Source organism: Charadrius vociferus, unplaced genomic scaffold (assembly GCF_000708025.1).
Source record: "Charadrius vociferus isolate BGI_N301 unplaced genomic scaffold, ASM70802v2 scaffold472, whole genome shotgun sequence".
Classification (NCBI taxonomy): Eukaryota; Metazoa; Chordata; class Aves; order Charadriiformes; family Charadriidae; genus Charadrius; species Charadrius vociferus.
Window position 1 is genome coordinate 2,024,504 of NW_009647735.1, and position 20,506 is coordinate 2,045,009.

The 20,506-nt window shown below is 38.0% G+C and overlaps 1 protein-coding gene across 1 annotated transcript in view; it reads left to right on the forward strand.

Annotated features, from left to right (window-relative positions):
* The window catches only part of DACH2 (dachshund family transcription factor 2), a 310,860-nt gene that overhangs the window by 285,269 nt on the left and 5,085 nt on the right, over nucleotides 1-20,506 (forward strand). Inside the window, exons 8-11 of the mRNA XM_009881777.1 lie at nucleotides 7,962-8,107; nucleotides 8,636-8,783; nucleotides 12,292-12,435; nucleotides 15,495-15,560. Of these exons, the coding sequence (XP_009880079.1) occupies nucleotides 7,962-8,107; nucleotides 8,636-8,783; nucleotides 12,292-12,435; nucleotides 15,495-15,560 (504 nt within the window). The remainder of the gene's footprint in view (nucleotides 1-7,961; nucleotides 8,108-8,635; nucleotides 8,784-12,291; nucleotides 12,436-15,494; nucleotides 15,561-20,506) is intronic.

Genomic DNA, 20,506 nt, shown 5'->3' on the forward strand with positions numbered 1-20,506 from the left:
TGCTTATGGCCAGAGAGGATTTTTGTTTACTGCCTGGGCCCCAGAAGGCAAGGAGCGTCTTGATTCCAGCTTGGGTTTGCCCGAGATTAGGAACGCAGACTTTGGGAAAGGGAACAATGGCATTTTGAGCATGGAGTACACACTTTGCATGCACCTAGCGTATGCACAGTTGACATTTGAATAGTTCCCTGGACCAGGAAGGCAACTTCAAAAAAGCCTTTCCTGGTGGCACATTTGCAGCCTTGGCAGGCAGGTGGGGGTTTTGGGTGCAAAATGGGATCACAAGCATATGTGCCATATTGGGGAAAAACTTGGCCCCACTGAGCACAGCTATCTGGAAGCATTTATATAGTTGTGTGAGTTTTGTGAATAGGAAAAATTGAATCTTTCTAATGAGATCTGTTTCAAATTACCAGTCATACTACTAAATACTGCAGTAAAGGGAGCAGATGATGAAAATTATTTAAAAGCACATTCTATATTTTTATTACGATGAGTGAGACATGAAAGAGATGGCCTAACTGTGGAGGCACAGAGGTCTTTTTTTGGGTACACCGCTTGGCTTGTCAGTTTTTGAGTACTGCATTTACAGACATACGTGGCGTCAACAGAGCTTGCCCGTGACAGTGCACCTCACCCTTCAGGCAGACGGGGGCAAGCGGCTTTTGCAGGCAGCTGCCAGCTGGTGCTGCCCATTCTGCAAGTTACGCCAACTGGGAGCTACCTCCTGTCCAGAAGCCATGTAGCTGCAGTTAGCATGGCGCCGGGATTCAGTTATTATCCTTCTCCCTCTCCCTCCCTCTGGGGTCCCCCATGCACGGTTGTTGGATACACACTAAAGCACAGTTTATTAATCTGAACGTGGTACTCACTCATGGCAGTCGCGTTTGGTCAGGAGCTCGCTTGCATGTGCTGCCTGCGGATGTGGCAGAGCAGGCGCGATTCTGCCTGTGAGTGGCTCTCACCGTCTGCGTGGTGGGGACCGATATTTTTCAGCCAGCTCTGGCTGCCTGTGCTGGTAGGCTGACAGCTCAGTTAACAGATATTTCTTCAGTTTGAACACCATCAACCTGTTCCTACTTATCCTCAGCACGCCCAGCCCATGTCTCTTCACCTTTCACCTTTGTAATGCAATAATTTTACTGCTTCTTGGATAGCTTTGTTTTTCTGTTTCTTGTATCATTTCTCCTCTTGGTGGCAGTCACTGGAATCTGTCTCAAAGGAAAAAAGGGAAAGATTTGGTATTAAGGACCTAATGCAGGTTTGCAAGAAACTGATTCCTAATCAGATATTCCAGAAGGATTGGTAAAGCAATTCCGATCTTCCCCCTTGCTTCCTGATTTCTTCCTTCTGTTGTCCTATTTTTTTTTATTTTTTTCATTTATGAAATGGAAAATGATTTGGACTAAAGTTATTACATTAATTATCCAAACTGACATTTTTTCAGTGTGTGAAAGGACAGGGTAGTATGTAAAATAGATGCACTAAGAACACCTACAGTATGACAACAAGTAGCAGGGTAATTGCTGAAAATGAAGTCTTTTCTGCTATCCCTTCCCTTCAACATCTGTTGTTCCATATGGAGTCATAAATATTTGCAACAAAATAGTTGAAGAAATAATCTCAACATTAATAGGGAAAAGCTGAATTCGCCAAGAAAATTGAAGAATCTTTTTTTTTTCTTGGCAAGTTCCTCCTACCCATCCTCATCTGACAGTTTAAAATCTCAGTAGAATAATAGTCAGACTACAGTGATGCTTAAAAATCGCCATGAAAAAACCTTTGTGCATGTTAATAGGAGAGTTAGCAAAGAAAAATTTTATAACCTCTTGATAATGGCCACGAGGAAGATTTTGTTTGTTTTGTTTTGTTTCATTTTCCTCATTTCTTCTACGCCCCAGTAATTTTATTACTAGCCTTTTATTGAATAGTCCACATTTTCACTTTTCTCTGTTGTCAGTAGAAATAATGCTGCTTGTCGTTGTGAGGGATGACAAGGTACTGCTACTAGCTGAAAGTAACTGGTTGGTTTAAATTGCTGTATGGAAAATGCAGATTGGTAACTTAAGCTTCTATGTAAATTAAAATCAACTTAAAGCACAGAACAACTTTAAATTCTTTGGAATCCAGATTACCAAAATCTACCTGAGGAGCACTTCACAGGAGAAAGCAGGTATAATAACAACACACACAAACTATAAATTGTAAATAATTGTTGTGAATATAAAATACAGCAATTTTGAAGGCTTTTAATATACTTATTAGTAATTTTAATTGTACTTTTAGTTCTCCTTAATGAACAGAATTTAATCAGGTGACACCAATTGTATTTCTTTTTCTCAATCTGCGCATATCGAACTTTAGACTGAAGTTACTTGCAATGAAACTTTGGTTCTGATGTCTAGTTAGTGAATTACTGCACTTCTCAATTTCATTTTTTATTATTGCAAACCTAGTATCTCATCTAACTCAGGTCCTTTTTTTTTAAGGTTTGAATTAATAAAATATTTTCAGGTGTTTTTACCATCAGTACTGTGTGAACATCAGAGTATATTGTAAATATGTTGAAGTTATAAATAGGTATAATTTTCTCTGCTATTAATGAGAGTACATTGATGAAAATGTCAAAGCTGTATAATTATGCACCTCTTGATAAAGAGCGCACAGATAAAGACAATTTGTAAACTGTAATTTCAGCCTTTTCTAGTGAAATTTTTCATTTCTCTACTTTTTGTCTCCTTCTCCTATTCAAACACTAAGTGCCTGCTTCATGACATCCTTCAGGAAAACACACCCTCATCATCCCTGCAAACAGGTCTATGGAAAGGTGGTGAATGCATGGCTTGCACAGTTGGCTTTCTCCTTTTTTACTACTCCAAATACTCCATTTTTCTTAAGCTAGCACATTGCTCTAAACCTAACAGACACGCTCTACATTTCCCCCTCTGTTGAAAACAATGAAAAGGTTTTTATTAAACACTTCTTCAGGACAAAATCAATTGATTTCAGAATGCATAGGTGAGAACCAGCTTGGATGCGGATACCGTGAAGCCAGAGCATAGTTGATGTTACTGTTCTGTGATAGTTTCCAAAAGCTTTTAAGGCAGCTTGGAAATGTATATATAATGATTAGATACTATTTTTAAGGTGAAGTTTCTTTATGGCAAACCTCAGTAGTGAAAAATGCTTGTGTGCTATCAAGTTGTATCAATCATTTGGAAATGAAATAAAGTCTGATTTAAAGCTAGTGTGCTGGATTAATCAGCTAGTCCCCAATTGCATTCATTGACCCTGTTCATTCAGGGACTGTAATTAAGAAAAACAGCAGTGACTTCAAATTTGGCACCTGAATCACAAGGTTAAAGCAGTAAATTTCTAAGTCTGATTGGTGCCAGGTTAGGAGGAGGTATCTCTCTTCTCACTGATGAACAGGAGTGCTCTGCTCCTGGCAGAGAAGCAATGAGTGAGGGAGAAAAAGGTAGGCAGAGGTTTATGGAGGATTTTCAGAATTACTAAGACACTGAAGACAGACAAGCCTGTCCTTTCAGACTTCCAGATAAAAAATATTTGAAATAAACAATGCTTCAGATTACAGGGTTTTCATATTTACCTTACTGTAAAAGGAAAAAAAAAAATCTACTAGTTTCTAGTTAGCAACAGAGAACTTGACAAGGTTTAAAATTAGAATAAGAAGTCTCACTTCTTTGGATAACTGCTTTTTACAGTCAAAAATTAGGATTTGGGCCCTAATTCTATCAATATACCCATGTCTGGACACCGCTGCCTATCACTGTTGTTGTGAAGTAGGTATATAACTGGAAGTCAATAAAGATATATTGTTTTGGATGATTCTGTAAGATCTTTGGACAAATAATGCTATTTCAAATAAAAATGTATCATCTTATTTTCAGAGATGGGCAACACGTACAACTCAGCTGGTTTTGCAGATCCTCTGGTTTATTTTAAAAGGTCAGAAGGTCTGTTAGAATGTCTAGGCTGTTCTTTTGTAACTATGGACCATTAAAAGTAATCCCCATCACTCAAATACGAAGCTCAAAGAATTATAATTGCGATAAACCATTTTAGTCCTTAGGTTTCTAAATTGTATGCCACAGGCAGGGAAAACGAGTGACCCACCTGCCATCTGTGTTCAAAACTGTCTTATTAATGCTGCCTGAAGGCTTTCTGAGATCAAATGTCTTGGTTACTGACTAACAGATTAAGAACTATAAATTTCATATATATTGTCACTCTCTTCTCCATATGCCACGTATTTATTTTATGCATAAGTTATATTTTATAAGCTATTTGAGGTGAGGTTTACGTCTAATGCTTATACAGCTCCACACAGATAAAGTTTGGAAGTGTATGTGAAGAAACAACTAGATGATCTAACTAGTGTTTGGCAATATGTAAATTGTAGCTTTAATATTTTTACCTTGTTTTAAGAGGGATGTGACATGTCAAGTGTATCAGGTATATGAATGATTGATTTAAAAACATATCTTCTGAAAGAATAAAAACCAGCTGGCAAATAAAATTGCCTGTTGGTTTGGGCCATGCAGTGTCATGCAGGGAGCAATTCACGTTACTCGTGTTCCCAATGCTGCGTTTAGTCTGTAGGTTGATGCTTCATTTTCCAATCCCCATTTCTGCAACTTAGGCAGAAGACAGAAGATGAAATACTTTAGTATATTGAATTAAGAACAAGAAACTTTCTAGTGGATTTCCGTGTGCTTTCCTGGGATAATATTCCATTCATTGTTAGTGTTTACTGTGTATTTCTTTTCTCTGTAACATAATTCTTGCTCTTGTCTATTCATCTGGATGCCAGCTAGAAATTAAAATAAAAAGACTGCACTCTAAATGGATTCCTGAATGCTATTATAAAGCATGGCAGGTTTAAAAAACAAGCTCGATAAAAGTTCACACTTTGCTTCAATAAATAGAAAGGTTGTTTGTGTCCTTGGTTAGATTGTAGTTGTCCTAGCTTTAGTTCTTGCGTATTCTGTTGTACTGTAAGTATGAGTGCAGCTTTTAGCTTTTATATTTTTAGTGTTCTTTAAAATCAAAATGCTTAAATCAACATCTTTTTTCTATTTAAGAGATGCATTTGATACAATCCACAAAAAATGTTTCCAACATGTGCCATTTTTAATTGCTTTACGAATTATGATTTCTCCAGTGTAGCTAATAAATTTCTGCCTGACTGTGCGCTTATTCAGAATACGGGCAAGATGTAGACACCATTCAGATGTGAAGACCTATTACAAGATTGAAATAGATTTCTAATGCATTTATCATTCATCTTTGCAGAGTGTGATTTCAATCAGAAAAAAAAAAAAAAGATGAATGGTTTGACAGTTTCCACCCGTATACGCTAAAACATAATATGCTGCTTCTAGTTTTCAGCTATTACAGACTTTAACATGCAATGTGACCTTGGTCTGCAAAGCATGTTTGGTTAGCACAAAAACTTAATCATAAGAAGTCATAAGTAGAATCCTTCTTCTTTACTGCCCTTTTTCTGGGACTTGGAAATTTATTGCTTCTGGGACAGGTAGGATATGAACAATGGGCCAAATAGAGTCCAGGGTTATCTCATCTGTGTGAAAACTGCTGCTGAAAATCGATGTGACCTCTGCTACACTGTCATCCCTATTCCCACCCTCTGTGTCCTATTTGTCTTTTGGTAGAAGCTTAGATCTGTGTGCTGTCTCTATGTGTCTCTCTTGGGCCAGATTATCAAAATGAATCATTGCCTGCATACCTCTTATATTTCTATTTATTTTCCTGGTGTTGACTAGGTCTGATGAAATATGATTCTTTTTGCATTTGATCCTCACTGCAGCAAGCAGCACCTAATTTAGCTGTGTCTATCTCTTTAAAGAAGAGTAATACTATTTTGAAACTTCAATCTGCTCTACAGTAATGTTACAAACCACAGACCATGCAACCTGTCTTCACAGTCAATAGTAATTTTCCTTTCGGCCAATTTAATGTTATTACTTTCATCCCCAAATAGTAGAGATTTCTAGAGATTTTAAAGCAGCTATAGTTTTGCTATGCATACTTCAGGTATTACTTCCTTTATCAAATGCCACTTCTGTCTAGTCTTTTGTTACTCCATGGCTTAGATATTATTTCTATGTAGCATCACACACAACGATTAATCAGTTTATTTTAAAACTCTGCCACTGATACTCAAGATAATTAAATATGAGAAATGGTGTATCCAAATCAGCACAAACTCCATGGTCTGAGTATGTTACCAGAGTTGTTTTCTTGGTTTTTTTTTTTTAGTGGATCATCATTTAAATTACATGAACAGAACTCTAAAATTATAGCTATGAAGAGTTACTGGCTTTTGTTGTTATTACTCCTGAAGAATCGTTATGAACACGTGCCATTTAATGAACTTACACAGTGCAAACAAAACACTCCCTAAACAGAGATTTCAAAGAATACTTGAAAACTGCTAATGCTTCTGGTTCGTTGTCAATAGGTGTGTTTTAGAAACACAGCAAAAAGTGTTTGCTGCTCAATAGATACTCCTGGAGTTCGTTAAACTAGGTAACAGTACTGCTGTAGAGACACCGTGGTATAATTTTTTGTTGTCAGATTCTTTCTGCGTGTGGGTTTTTTTGTTTGTTTGTTTGGGTTTTTTGTTTGGTTTTGGGTCGAGTTTGGTTTTTTTTTTTAATAAGAGGTGGGAGAAGGAGGGCTTTTGAATATGGCATGGTCTAATTGTAAATCCTGGCTTTAATATGGCCAAGACACTTGACAAATGAAACTATCAGGACTGGCTGTGCAGTTGCCCTTAGAAAACATATGCATCATGAACTTATGGTCAATATATTAGTTGAAAGCTTTACTAAAAAGCAATTGCTGAGAAGATATTCATGATTTCTGCAAGTGCTGGAACATAATATATATAGACTGGATTTCCCTGGAATATTACACAGAAATATTTTTTTAACATTTCAGAGTAGAAGAAATGTACAGAGATTGGCTTTAAGACTGCTGGCGGGTTTTAATTTTGTGGTTTTCAGCAATTAACTTGATGTTTAAAATGAAAAAAAAAAAAGTGAGTTCATTGGTGATAGTACTGATTCATCACAATTTAAAGGATTTTTGAAAAATAATTACTAATGTTGTTGTTTCTGTGCGGATACACATGTCTGCACACAGCTTGATCTATAACATGATCTATTTGAAACAGCGAGTGAAGGGGAAGCTGTCAGGTTCCGATTCTACAATTTGCCAGCGATGCATCAATCTAGTTCCGTGCAGTAAATCGCAGGAGCGAGCGCTGTGCCGGATTGCCCTCTCCTTGCTGGCCGCTCCTGTGACCCCCCACCACCCAGCCCTCCTTATACCTCCGATAGAGATAACTCGGCAAAGCATTTTTGGCCGCTGCCTGTGCCTAGGAAGGCTGACAGTAGCAAGGTACTTGTTAAGAAAACCTGTGCTGACACTTCACTGACAACGTGGAGTTGGTGCTAGCTAAGCAGGAGGGATGACTCAGTGGAGATTATTTACTGCTGAGTATGGGAAGGATAACGTTAAAGGAGTAAAGAGATGTGATACGTTTCTGGATTAGAATTTTGTCAAGGTTATAGCAACAAAAAATGCACATCACAGAATGGCAAACATGATAGATTGAAAAAACGTCATTCAGGTTTAATGAAGCACATAATACTCTAGTATAATTCTGTAGAATTTGAGATGTAATAGTCTCTATTACATCTATGTTACAGTCTTCATGTATTTATTATTGTTCTGTACTATTTTGCAAACTTACTTTAGCAACAATCACAGCTGTCCAGACTGAAACAATGTTTATTTTTCTACTGCACTTGTATTTTGACTTCCAGGTAAATAGAATGCTAGTTTCTAGAAATTACATTTACCTGTCTCTCCAATGCTTTCTGATGTTGCTTTTAAACCTATCTTTACAGAAGAGGTCCAAATTGCCATTCCAATAATGAAACCAACCTTAGATAAAGTCCAACTGGCTGGACAGGCCTTGCCTCCTGGATTTCCGGCGCCATTTCTTTTTGCTGATGGTCTTTCATCAGTAGAAACACTATTAACCAACATTCAGGTAAATTATTCTCTATAGGGCCATGCTATGTCATGATAGATAAAATGTGTTTCTTTTTCAAGCTCTTTAAAAAGTTTCAGAAACTATTTTGTATCTGCAATTCTAATTTCTTTTATTTAAATGCTTAGGTTTCCACTATCTGGCATTATCGATCATGAAGGGGTTTCATACATTGTCTATTTGACTTAATAATTGGCAATAATGGTCATATTAAAATTCACCAGTCTCATTATTCCTCCTTCGCTTCTCCCTGCACTTGACCAAGGTCAGCAATGATACAGCACTCCGTTTCTAATAAACCACATCAATAGGATGAATTAGCAAAAGCTATACTGAATGATTCTGTGCCACAAAATCGCTCATGTGTAACATTTAGCTACTTCAAATGCCCAGTTGCTTTCCAGGTCTATAGGTGCCTGCTTTTAATTTTTCTGTTTTCCTAGAGGGTGTAAAACAAGCAAATGGATGCGTTTTGTCACTGCTCAAACAAAATGGTATTTTCAGTACTTACATTTGTGTGTGTTTTAGGGCCTACTAAAAGTGGCTGTGGACAATGCCAGAGTCCAGGAAAAGCAGATACAGCAGGAAAAGAAGGAGTTAAAGATGGAGCTTTGTAGGGAGAGAGAACTAAGAGAGAGCTTGGAAAGGCAACTCACAGCTGAGCTGCAAAGCAGAGGTGAGTGAATGAAAAATGGAGTTTAGATATCTATTAAATGTACAACCCTTTGGCATTTCCAGCTGGAGCTATTGAGGACTCGGAGTTAACTGACATTCATACTTCAGTGTAATGCAGCAGTGGACTAGCACTGGTAATGAAAGATTTAAATTTAATAAAAACAGAATGAAGCACACTTTTCTGTAAGCAGAGAGAACAGTGACTGAAGAATTATTTCCTGCAGGGCAACTGGCCGCAGAGAGTTTTGGTTGGTTCTGTGGAGGAAAGCTGATTCAGTTTCATAGCTTTCACATGTATTATTACCACTCCGCCTGTGTATTCCCAGCCCGATTTCTTCATTTGACAGCTTTAATTTCTTTTGTTTTCTGCTATTATCCTCCAAGCATTGAGGATCAGTCTTGCTGTGAGAAGATATGATGTCTGTAATTTGGGTATTTAGGTGATTTTTTTTCATTACCTTACTACTTATCTAGCCCACATTTCTGTAGTTTAGGTGCTAGTCAGCTAGTTTTCCTTGTAGATAACTTCAGTGCAACAAAATAGACGGAACTACAAGAACTAGTCTACCCAAGTGCGAGATCTGAAGCAAATAACCCTAGATAATTTTTTTTCCATCAGGAGAGTGAGATAGAATAGCAGTCCCCATATGGGGCCTTCTAAGACAAAACCATGACTGTTTAGAAGCTTCAGATAATAATAGGCAATTAAATTGGTAAATCTGAATTTTTCGCTGTGATATTACAAAGAAGGCAGTATTCTTTTTAAAATTCAAATCTGCATCTAACAGAGAGTAGTACTGTATGTGCCAAAAGCTACTTCCAGATTACATCCGTGAAATCAGAAAGATAAAACTGGATAAGACTAAAAATGTAGGTGCCAAGTGCTATCTTCCTGTGCATTTTGAATTGAAATTAGGTGTGTAGAACAGAGCTGTGTGCAGCACCAGGTCTCTGTAAGAGGCCAGCCCAGCCCAAACCACAACAACAACAACAAAGAAGGGCACTTCTAAGTCAAGTTATGAAGGGTCAGTAAATACTATTGAAGTTGTTAAATTGCAGTGAGTGTTCAGAAATGTTGCATCACCCCAGTCTAAGTGTGGATGAGACTGCTGTATTTCTATAAAACAAAATTTATCTCCCTGTAGGAAGAAGGCACACTGCACCTCCCGAGTCACATTGAAGTCAACAAAAACCTTAAGCCATTTGCAGACTTCGTTGGCTTCTGGCTCAGAAGAGAATTTCACCAATAATCTATATCCTCAGATTTGTTTGTCTTTCAGGTCATCACATGCACATCTTTATTATTATAGAAATATAGAAATATAGAAAGCCAGAGATAGGCTTTTTCACATGGGTTGCTTAATTTTCCAAAGTTATGTTCTACAGATCACATTTTGACCTCAAAATTTTTAAGTCTCTCAGAGATTTCCCATGTAATAGTATCCTTTTTTTTCCCCCCTGACTGGAGCATTCACAAATCCAGAAAGATCTGGAAAAGTCAGTAAGAATTCAGATGAACAAGTGGTCACAAAAAGTTATGTAAATACTGTGGATTTTCCCAGAATTTTTGCAAATTTTTTAGTAAACTTTCTAACAATATTTTTTCATTAGAAATTCACAGGTATCTAGCACACAGGAGAAGCAAGTAAAATAAAAGGATTGCAAAATACTACTTGTATAAATTCAACTTTCATTTTAACAATACTTGCGATCTGTATGTGCCGGAGTGTACAAAACAGCAAACGACTCTAAAATATATGGTAATTTTAAAAGGGCATTTATGTTTAAGCTCATATTCCTTTTGGTCTGATAGTTTTACCTACCTTTTCTAGTGCCGTCACTTCTCCATTTATTTGATTCAGTGATGAATCCATGGGATTAAGTAGTGCTCTGTGGAATTTGCTTGGCAGAGGTAGACATTTTAGATGTAGTTCTGGCCCAAGGAATGGTAACCTGGTGGAAAATAAGGTTAAATATGGGATTAAGATTGAGGGTTTGAAAAGGAGAAGTCTTAAAATGTGCATTTTATTGCTTGAATTTATATAGGTGAGGGAATACAATTGTAGCCAATGTCAGTAGTTCACAATGAAGACACAGATCATCTGGCTACAATTAATACTGCACAGTTCTCTAGTTATAGTTTTAACTTTACTTATAGTTGGGTTTAAGACTGAGCTTAGTCAGGAATACTTCTGGTTTCTGCCATATCTTACACGGTTATACCAGTGGCCTGTGGATGATCTTTGTCAAGGCACTCTTTCTGCTTTCCGTCTGTGAAGGAGAGAAGATGAGATGACTGTAAAGTACACTGAGATCTAACGCAAAGCTGTACAGGAGCACTCTTACCTATTTTAAGTCCAAACAGCCAGCTACTATACAGCGTTTTATGGAGTGCTTCAGTTAGAAGGAGAAATTGCTAATGAAGAGAATATACTTGATTTACTTACCAGTGTTATAAGCTTGTTTTCAACATGCTTTCTACCTGGGAAGTTCCCTTTTAATTTCTCTCTGAGATTCTCAACATACACCCAATGATTTTTTGTTTCTCTCCTTTCTTTGGCTTTCCCTCTTTTTTTCTCCCACTAGTGATGACATGCAAAAGTACTCACGTTACTCAGCACGTACCCCTTCTCTACACATTTGACCTTTCGTCTGAGTATGTACCCACTTAACCCAGCTTCTCAAAGGCCTTACACCTGGCTTCCATTTTGGGCAGTGGTTCTTGTTATTTCAGTTATACTGCTTCAAGATTCACCCAACTGCTGCTCCAGGTTTTTTTTTTAAAAAAAACACACAACACTTAACTCCATGGAGTTTCACTCTGTACACCATTGCTACTGACATGTCAGGTTCTCCAACACTGCACACAAACAGTTCACCTGCAGAAATAAATTTCATTTCCTTTTAATGTTAGAAAACTTAACTAAAAATGAATCTCTGACACATTCAGAAGACTTCCTCCATCGATGATGAGTGGCCAGGGTAGACCAGTGTCTTTGGATGATCTTTCTGGATAAAGCTAGTGGAGGGGGCATTAGGGAAAAGGTTAGAATGAAGGGTGAGAGATTTATTTAATTTTGAGGATGTACATTGCTGCTGCTGCTAGAAATGAGTTTAAGCCAATTTTCAGCTCAACCAAACTCTGCAGAACTGTAGCTGGAATTTAGTCCACATTGGTGAAGTCTGTGTAACGTGAACCACCAGGCTGGCTCTGAGACTCTTAAGATCCTGGTGAGGAGACTTAAATCCATGAGGCTGTTCCAGAGCAAGAATAAGATTTAAGATCTTTAACAAAATCTAAAGCCCTTTCAGATTGTTCATTGTTTCACTACAGGATATGGCTTGGGTGGTTGTGTTGGGTTTTTTTGTTTTTATATCAGATTCATGCCAGATTTTTTTTTTTTTTTTCTCGAGCTAGAACTGGGCCCTTGAACGTAAACTCATTTACTGTTGCCATTATATATTAACTGTGCTTTAACAGCTGTTCTTACAATATATTTACATTTCAGCAACAATTCAGAAACGCTTGAAGAAAGAAAAGAAGGCAAAGAGAAAATTGCAGGAAGCTTTGGAATTTGAGTCAAAGAGAAGAGAACAAGTGGAACAGGCGCTTAAACAGGCTACATCAGGTGACGGTCTCAGGATGTTAAATGGTAATGTCTTAGTTGGCCTTTCACAGTTAGCTTAAAATGATGTTTAATTGAGTGAAAAAAAGTAAGATGATGTACAAAGCAAATTCCAGACTGAAAATCAACAATCCTTTCCTGAAATAATTAAAAATCTATTTCAGGCCATGTGCTCTGGGTCACGAATTAAAAAAATAAATAAGTCTGCAACTAGAGAAACAGACAGAGCAGTTTACACAGACATGACAAGAAATGCTGAATATATTACCAGAGAAATCTGTTACAGTGCCAGCTAAGACAATGTGAAATTTGGTTCCTATAGGGTTCTCTGAACTCTTCTCTCCCAGCAGATTCATTTTTAGAACTGCTGAACTTCATTTTAAAAGCCATTTGGCTGAAGTTTGCTCAGCCTCAGGACCTATTCAATTTGTTAAATATGTATCAGCTTTCAGAGGTGACTAGGTTTTGAATACTTCCCAGATATTCTTGTGAGACAAAAGCAAATCAGTTAATCTCCTAAACAGGTTGGTTATGTTCTGTGTAGTGGGAGGATTTGCCTCTCCTGCTTAATATGGTTCTGGCCAAAGTTTAGAGCTTTGGTTTGAATCTTTAAGACTGAACTTAGTTAAATTTTATTTAATTTCAGGTTTTGTAGCTACAGTTTAGTCTGTGTGTCCCTACCCCGGAGTCTCTGCAGAGGCTCGTGAATCAAAGTTACATTCAGTCTCTGCTGCATTTGTATATCCTGTAGTCTTTACGTTAACTTTGTGCTGCCTACCTTGGGCACTGCTTGCAACTGAGCCATAGTAACATAAGCAGACTGCAAAAGCTGCCTGAACTGCTGAGTAAAAATAATGAGTTTAGCTTGTCTTGATTTCTCAGTTGTGAGGGCTCCTCAGACTGTTTTTTAAAGTTAGGACAAGCCTGTCGACGTGAACTGCCATTGCAACACTCTGCAATGGACTGCGAGTTGTGATTTATCTAGAGCACCTAAGAGATATAAACTCCGTAAGTATGAGAGCAACATCTTTCAGAGGCATTCTCATCTGCTGGGTTTTATAGTCCAGCATATCACTGTAACCAGGAACTGGCTGGCTTTTCTAATGTACTGACAGTGAACGGTGGTCAGTCATGGATATACAGCTTGCAGTTGCACCGTGGTAAGGGACAAAGACCCAAGGGAGAGTGGGTCGACAAAGCCAGCAGAAACCTTTTGTGCTGCCTCCACTGGGTCAGAAAAATGCCCAGATCAGATCCCACAAACATAGCCAGCACCTTACATGAATCTCAGGAAAAAACTAACATCCTGATGTTCTGTAAGGTCATTCACCCAGATTCTTCCGTTGCTGGTAAGCACCTGCTGCTCGCACGACACTTAGGAGTACTCACCAGTTCTGGAAGCCACAAATTAAAGGGTACCAACGTACCAGCAATGTGATTAACAGATCTTTACATCTGCTATTGTGGGCCTGGCTGCTAACGTTTTGATTTGCAGGCACACTCAGGTAGTCATATATATGTTAGTGCCTGCAAGAAGCTGATATTTACATGCTAATCTGATTGCACATGCAAATCAGGTAGCTCATTAGCATCTTAATCCACAATTTAATTGCAGGTACAATTTTATGACAACAAAATGTGAAGGGCTATTCTGAATATTTTTCATTTAACTCTGACGGTCTGTCTCATTTAACAGATGCTGATATTAGTTACAGATGACTTTGTCATTTTACGTATATACAACATGTACTTTAAAAGGTTTGAAAAGAAAGAACCTTTTTAGATTAATAGATCAGTGCCCTGAACTTTCCTTCAAAACAGGAATATGAATAAGGGAAACCCTATGTAATAGCAGTCATTTGTAATTTTATAAGAAAAAATGTTATACATTAAAATATTATTTATTTGCTCATATGTATTTATAGGGCTATATACACATACATCCCATATAGCTCATGTACACATGTATTATTAAGATATTACTCATATTACTCTTCTGTGTATGGACTGTACTGTAATGGGTTGCCTTGCTTTGACATAGCGTTTGGTCAGGCTGTAGGGTAACCAGCAAAATGTCATCTTTGCAATAGATACTGACACTCCAACAACTAAAGTGATCTGAGAAAGCACCAGTACAGTTGTTCTCTATTTGACAAAGTCCAGAAGAGGCTTCTACGCAGAAAAACGTCCAAACTGTGTATGCAGCGCCCTTTCAGGTGTGGGTTTTTTCCTGCTGTAATTTTTAAGTGCTGTATTATAAGCAAAGCAGATGTTTCTCCAGGATTCGAGGTGCCATGGATTCAAATCACATACCCTTCATGCTAATCCTTGCTGGCACAAGGTGGATAATGGCATCTGTTATCATAACACCCTGGGGTGTTCGAGCCCTGCCCCCACCCTGAAGGACTGTGCATACAGAGGTATTATCAATATGAAATTAAGTAGTTCAAAAGTGCACATCGTTATGAGACTTTTTCTCAACTTGGGAAAAAGCACAGTCCATTTTGGAAACCTCTTCTCAAAAATACGAAAATGTTTCACATATTATCATATATGTAGTTTTGTTTTGGGCGATAATACATGCTTAAAACACCCCGAGCTGAGTCTTTTAAATGCAGTTTTCTCAGTCTTTATCTATAATGTGCACTCATACAAACTGATACACACACACACACACAAACATGTTGACGGGCATTGGCTATATTCTTTAATTCTGTACTTTGCAGGTATATGGCTAGGAGAGTCAGTGTAGTTTAATATTATCACAGTTTAATTTCAACTTTTATTTTTTGTGTGTCAGATGCCCTCAATCTCCAAGAGAATTTTACAGACATATTAATATCATGTGTTGGTTATTATCTGATCATCAGGCAAATGTGAAGCACATTAAAAATAATTCACTGTGAGATCAGTACTGTTTGCACATTTTGGAAATGATTTCCTACTGAAAATCCTATGGAGACCAAATGTTTTATGCAAGACCGTGTAACTTGGAGATCACCCTAGCTTGCTGTAAATATTTTTCTAAAGATGCATGAGAAAAGGACAAAGGGCAATGCATTAATCTTCAGTGTCACATCTTTCAGATGCTGGAATCCCAGATATGGAAATAGAACACAACGGAACCCAACATGACAGTGCAGCAATGCAAGGTGCAGTATGTACCACATCCCATCACAGACATGTTTATCATGAGCCATAACAAAAATTAAATGAAATGCAGAATAGTTTTTGTCTCCGTTTTCCTGATTTAAGATAAATGTAAATTACACAACTTCATTTTGGTTTCCTGTTCAATATAGAAAACCTTTGTAAGATCAGTACTTTACAGGACCAGAAATTAAATTTGTTTAAATAGAGGTGCAAGAAACTCATATTTAGCTCTGAGATATATGTGCTTAGTTCAAAAGTGATTTTACAAATGATTTATCTTTTTAAAACATTTTACCTCTGATCCTTACCTGCCTATCAAGATCATAGGTGTCTGCAAAAAATACATAAACTCTAAGTGGAAAAGTCATGTTCATGTTTTGAGAAATTATATATTTTCCTCATCGTTCAGTGACTTTTTGTAAATACAGAACATCCATGTATTGTCTGAGTGCTTCCCAAAGAATAATAAATGCATTCTGGCTGTAGGCCTGTGAAGTAAGGGAATTGTGTAATCATCATTTGGGGGAGCTGAGAGACAGAGACTTTAAGGATTATTTCCATTACCGTTGGAAACCTGTTTGAGACACGCAGAAAATCCATAGTCACCTGTGATAAAATTTGTTCCAAGCAATTCGAACACAGAAATTCTCTGACTTCGGAGAAAGCCTACTTTTGTAGTGTTGGTGTTCTATAAACCCAACCTTTTTCTCCCTTCAATCCTGTTCTGTATTCATCACGCACCGTTCAGTTCTGCACTGGCTACTGTAGCAGCCGGGAGACAGCTGCCTGTTTCAATATAACTGCGTCTTCTTAGAGCACTTCCACCCTTTGTACTGAATCATGTAATGGTAATGTGCAAAAAATAACGTGAGTTGAAGTAACTCAAGACAGTCCCTTTCTTTTGTGTAGACAGAAGAAGGACTGCAGTACAGGTATAGATACAAACATAACTTCTAGCGTTTCTCAACTGTTAAAGGCTTGACTTTGCATACCTCTGGTCTGCATCTGTCGTCCATCTGTCATCTATACAGGAAAGCTTTCAAATATTTTTACTGCTGTCTCTTCTTGTGATGTTAGGTTCGTATGCTATGTGTTACAGAGAAGGAGAATCACAGCTTTATTGTAATGCATTTATGTCCATATAACATATGTGTGTGTATGTATGTACACATATGATTAGAGTTGTGCTCTAAATATTGCAATTGGAAAATCGTTACTGCCAGAAGTAGTCAAAATACTGGATAAGCACTTGGAACACATATATTTAAATTTGACAAGCAAAATATTCCTGAGGTTTCTGATCTATTTATGATACCTGCTGAGATGAGCGCTCAGTGCTCTTCCAAAAAGAGAGGGAGACAGTCAAAGGTGCATCTGGACAGAACCTAGTAAAAAAGGGAAGTTAATTTCAATTCTCAGTTGAAGAAAAAAAGTTACAGTTGGCAGAAATTATCTTCCCATTAAAAATTATTATAAATAACCGTGGGGAAGGTGATACATACCCACTTCCAACAACCATTTACTTACTAGGAGGAATTAAGAGAACATTCTTACCATTCCTGTAGTCTATTGATATAAAAGAAAACCTTGTGATTTTATGATTTTTATTTCAGGTTGGTTTGGGTTGTTTTTTTCTAAATCTGATCTCAGCTACATCGTTTTTTAGTTTTAACAGTCTTTGGATCATGAAGGTTTTGTTCAGGTTAAGAGCCTGAACAAGGGGAGAGCTGGACATCCACTGCGTTCAGTATCTCTGAGCTCAATGCCCTGCTGCACAAGCAGAACATGACTTGAGCAGTAGGAGTTGTAAACCTGTCCTATACTCCTCAATGGCAAAGCACCTCCTGTCTTCACAGTAATGACCGACAGTGTGTGCTGACTGCTGTGACAGTTTTGGTGCAGTAATCCTGTTCAAATGTAAAGGTGTGATGAGTTTAGCTAGTTTCTCACTAGGCGCTCCCAGCTGATAAAAAGGTTTCTGAAGAGCTCTGTAGAACTTGTTTAGATTTCAAAGTGTTTCTGTCCTGTAGCACCGCCTCTTTCATTTTTATTTATGCTGATAATGTAATATATTTTTATTCTCTTTTCCTTTGATTACAGTTTTTGTGCTTGACAGCTACTGTTGCACTGCTGTCTTTAACAATTTGAGCACACTCTCTCATTGCCCCCTTCATTTACTGCCTTTGTTTTTTGGGCCCTGGGAAGAGGAAGGGTCAAAACACATAGCCCTAATACAAAGCTTTTTCCAAGCTTCCAAAATCTCTCTCTATTGCACAGAAAAAAGCATTACCATCAATGCAGACCTTTCTTTTGCTCTTGTCAATAGCTCTGCTGGACAGAAATCTATCATTCACACAGTGCCTCTCCTTTGAAATTCAATTAGTTTCACTGCCAGTATCTCCTTAAGACGGTTTAAAGGAAAATTACAAAAATATTGCACAGCCACCTTTCACAGTGATTAAGTCCTATCATATTTTATGCTCATTTCTTAAAATGATTTTATTAACACAAGCTGTTCATATACTGGGATTCTGATCTGCATTATAAATCTTTTCCATTTAGTCGACTCATTTTCTCTATGCTTTGTATATTAATTGAACAGAAATTTTGTGCAGATGAGACTGAAAACTTTTTTGAACTTTACAGTCTAATACCTCCATCCTCCGTATACCTGATCTTCTAGTCCAGCATAGCTTCATCTGAGAGAAGCTTTTTAGCTGACAAAATAGAAAAGTAATAATTGCTGGAGTCGTGAAGCCCCCTGCATAGCTGAGTGGTGCAGGAGAGGGTGATGCATGCACACAGGTACCCTTCTGGTCTTGCTTCCATAACTCACTTGTGGGCCAGCAAGATAGTGCATCAACCATTTTATCAACCAGTCTCCGTTTCACATAAAATAAACATACCGGGTGTCATTAAGTGCACCTTCAGATCAATGATTTTTGCAAATGACATTCAAGTACCATTCGAGTAGTGCATTTTTGCTGATAAAAGCAAATTAAATTAGCACAACTACAAGTGTGCTGATAAAAACTGAAACCGAACAGCAGCACCATTAGCTAACAAAGTAATATTTTCTCTTTACTGCTTTCTGCCATTTAGTTATTATCCTATTGGAAATCTAATTATAATCCTTTTACTCCCTAGTCAAACTTCACAGTTTTTGCAAGCTTAGCACTGACAAGTGATTTCATTACATTTGATTGCCCGCGCCCAGATTGACTTAACTTCACTCCGAGACCTAAAAGCCCTCTCAGTTTCTCAGATTCCCTGTTTGCACATTACAGCAACAGCTCCTTTAATTAATTAGCATGAACAGCAGTAACATGAACTGCTGAACAGAAAATAACATCATTTTATGATCGCAGGGAGACTTCTCCTTTTGCATGTTTATACCTTAGTTAACTTTTGTATTACTATATTTCATTGTTAGGGGATATTGGAACAATCAGCAAAGCAATGTTATCTTAAAATTTTAAAAAATAGATGTTACCATAATACTTGATGATAACAATTTACAAAAAATAAAAGAGTAAATTTCAAGAAGGAGGCAGCAGCATAGGCAGACTTCCCTGACGTGCAAATATGGTTCAGAGGAACTGTGGTCCGCTGTACTTGCAACAGGAGGGTGACCCAGGGCTGCTGCTGCTTTTGTTTGTGAAATAATCTGGCAGAGATTTAGCACTGAAACTCTCAGTAACCATGAATAACTTTTTATTTTTATCTGTTTGCCAAAGATGAAAGACTGTTGGATTTTGGAACATGTTTTGGTTTTTATTATTTAGAAAACTGGGCTATAGTTTTTTCGATATCCTGATAAAACCATCAGTTTTCAAAGCCAGCCTATGGTAAAAAGGGTGCAAAGGGGACAGAAAAGAGAGGGGTAGTATTTTTAAGAGGTTTAACAACTTTATTATTGTATCAAATTATACCTCCAAATGCCGCTATCGTCTGCTGAAACCAACCACGCTAAGGAATTTTAGAGTAGTCTGCACTTGTAAGAGACAAATTCAACATCTTAGAAATGACAGTGCTATTGTGTTTCCCCAGGAGACTGTTGAGTGTGAAGGTCCATACCTTTCAATTCGTACAAAGGGCTAAAACATTTATTCAATAATTCAGTGTCAGTAGGCTTGAATATTTCCTAAGCAGGAACCACTGTGTTACCTCCCTGTCGACTCAAACTGACGACAACAATCCAGCATCTGCGTAGTTTGTATTCAGTGAACATATTCTTGTCCTTGACTGTTGTTACTCATTAGAAGTCTTATTTTCTGTACAAGTTCTTAGGTCTATTAACATGGATGTGGAAATATTTGACAGTCGACTCAGTAGTCCTAAGCACAAAATCAGTGGGGATGAAACCCCAAATGCAGCACCTCCGGGAGTGTGCAACGCTGAAGGGGCAGGTGCCACAGTCCTGCCTGCTGCGGGAACGAGGACCCGCAGGGAGGAGAGGGCTGGTACCGCTCCCCCGGAGGGCGGCTCATCAGCGCAACCAGCATCAGAGACTGCACATCTGCAGGGGTGGAAAAGAGGCGATATGAAAGAGCGAGAGATTAAAAGCAAGCAAGCCAAACTTCATTAGTACTGCTGCTCTCAGAAGCAGCATTTATTGTTCACATTCTTCTGTGAGTCGAGAGGAAACCATGCCCTGCTCATGGTGTGTTGGTTTTCCTCTTTCACTGCTCAGTTTGGAAAATATTTACAGATAAGTGGAAGGGAAAAATTTTGGTGGACAACTAACAAACAGGCAAAGAAGTCAGTTTTACTCACTGTTGTCATTCAGCTGAACGACTAGCCCAACGCCATGAGAGCTGGCTGCAGGCCAGGTCTTCATGTTTTTATGGTAGTGAAGTGATCCTTTTCTGTGTTTTTCATCATTGCTGTCGTCCTTACCCCGCTGGCAGGGGCCCGGATGCAGCCTCTCTCCAGCACAGTCAGC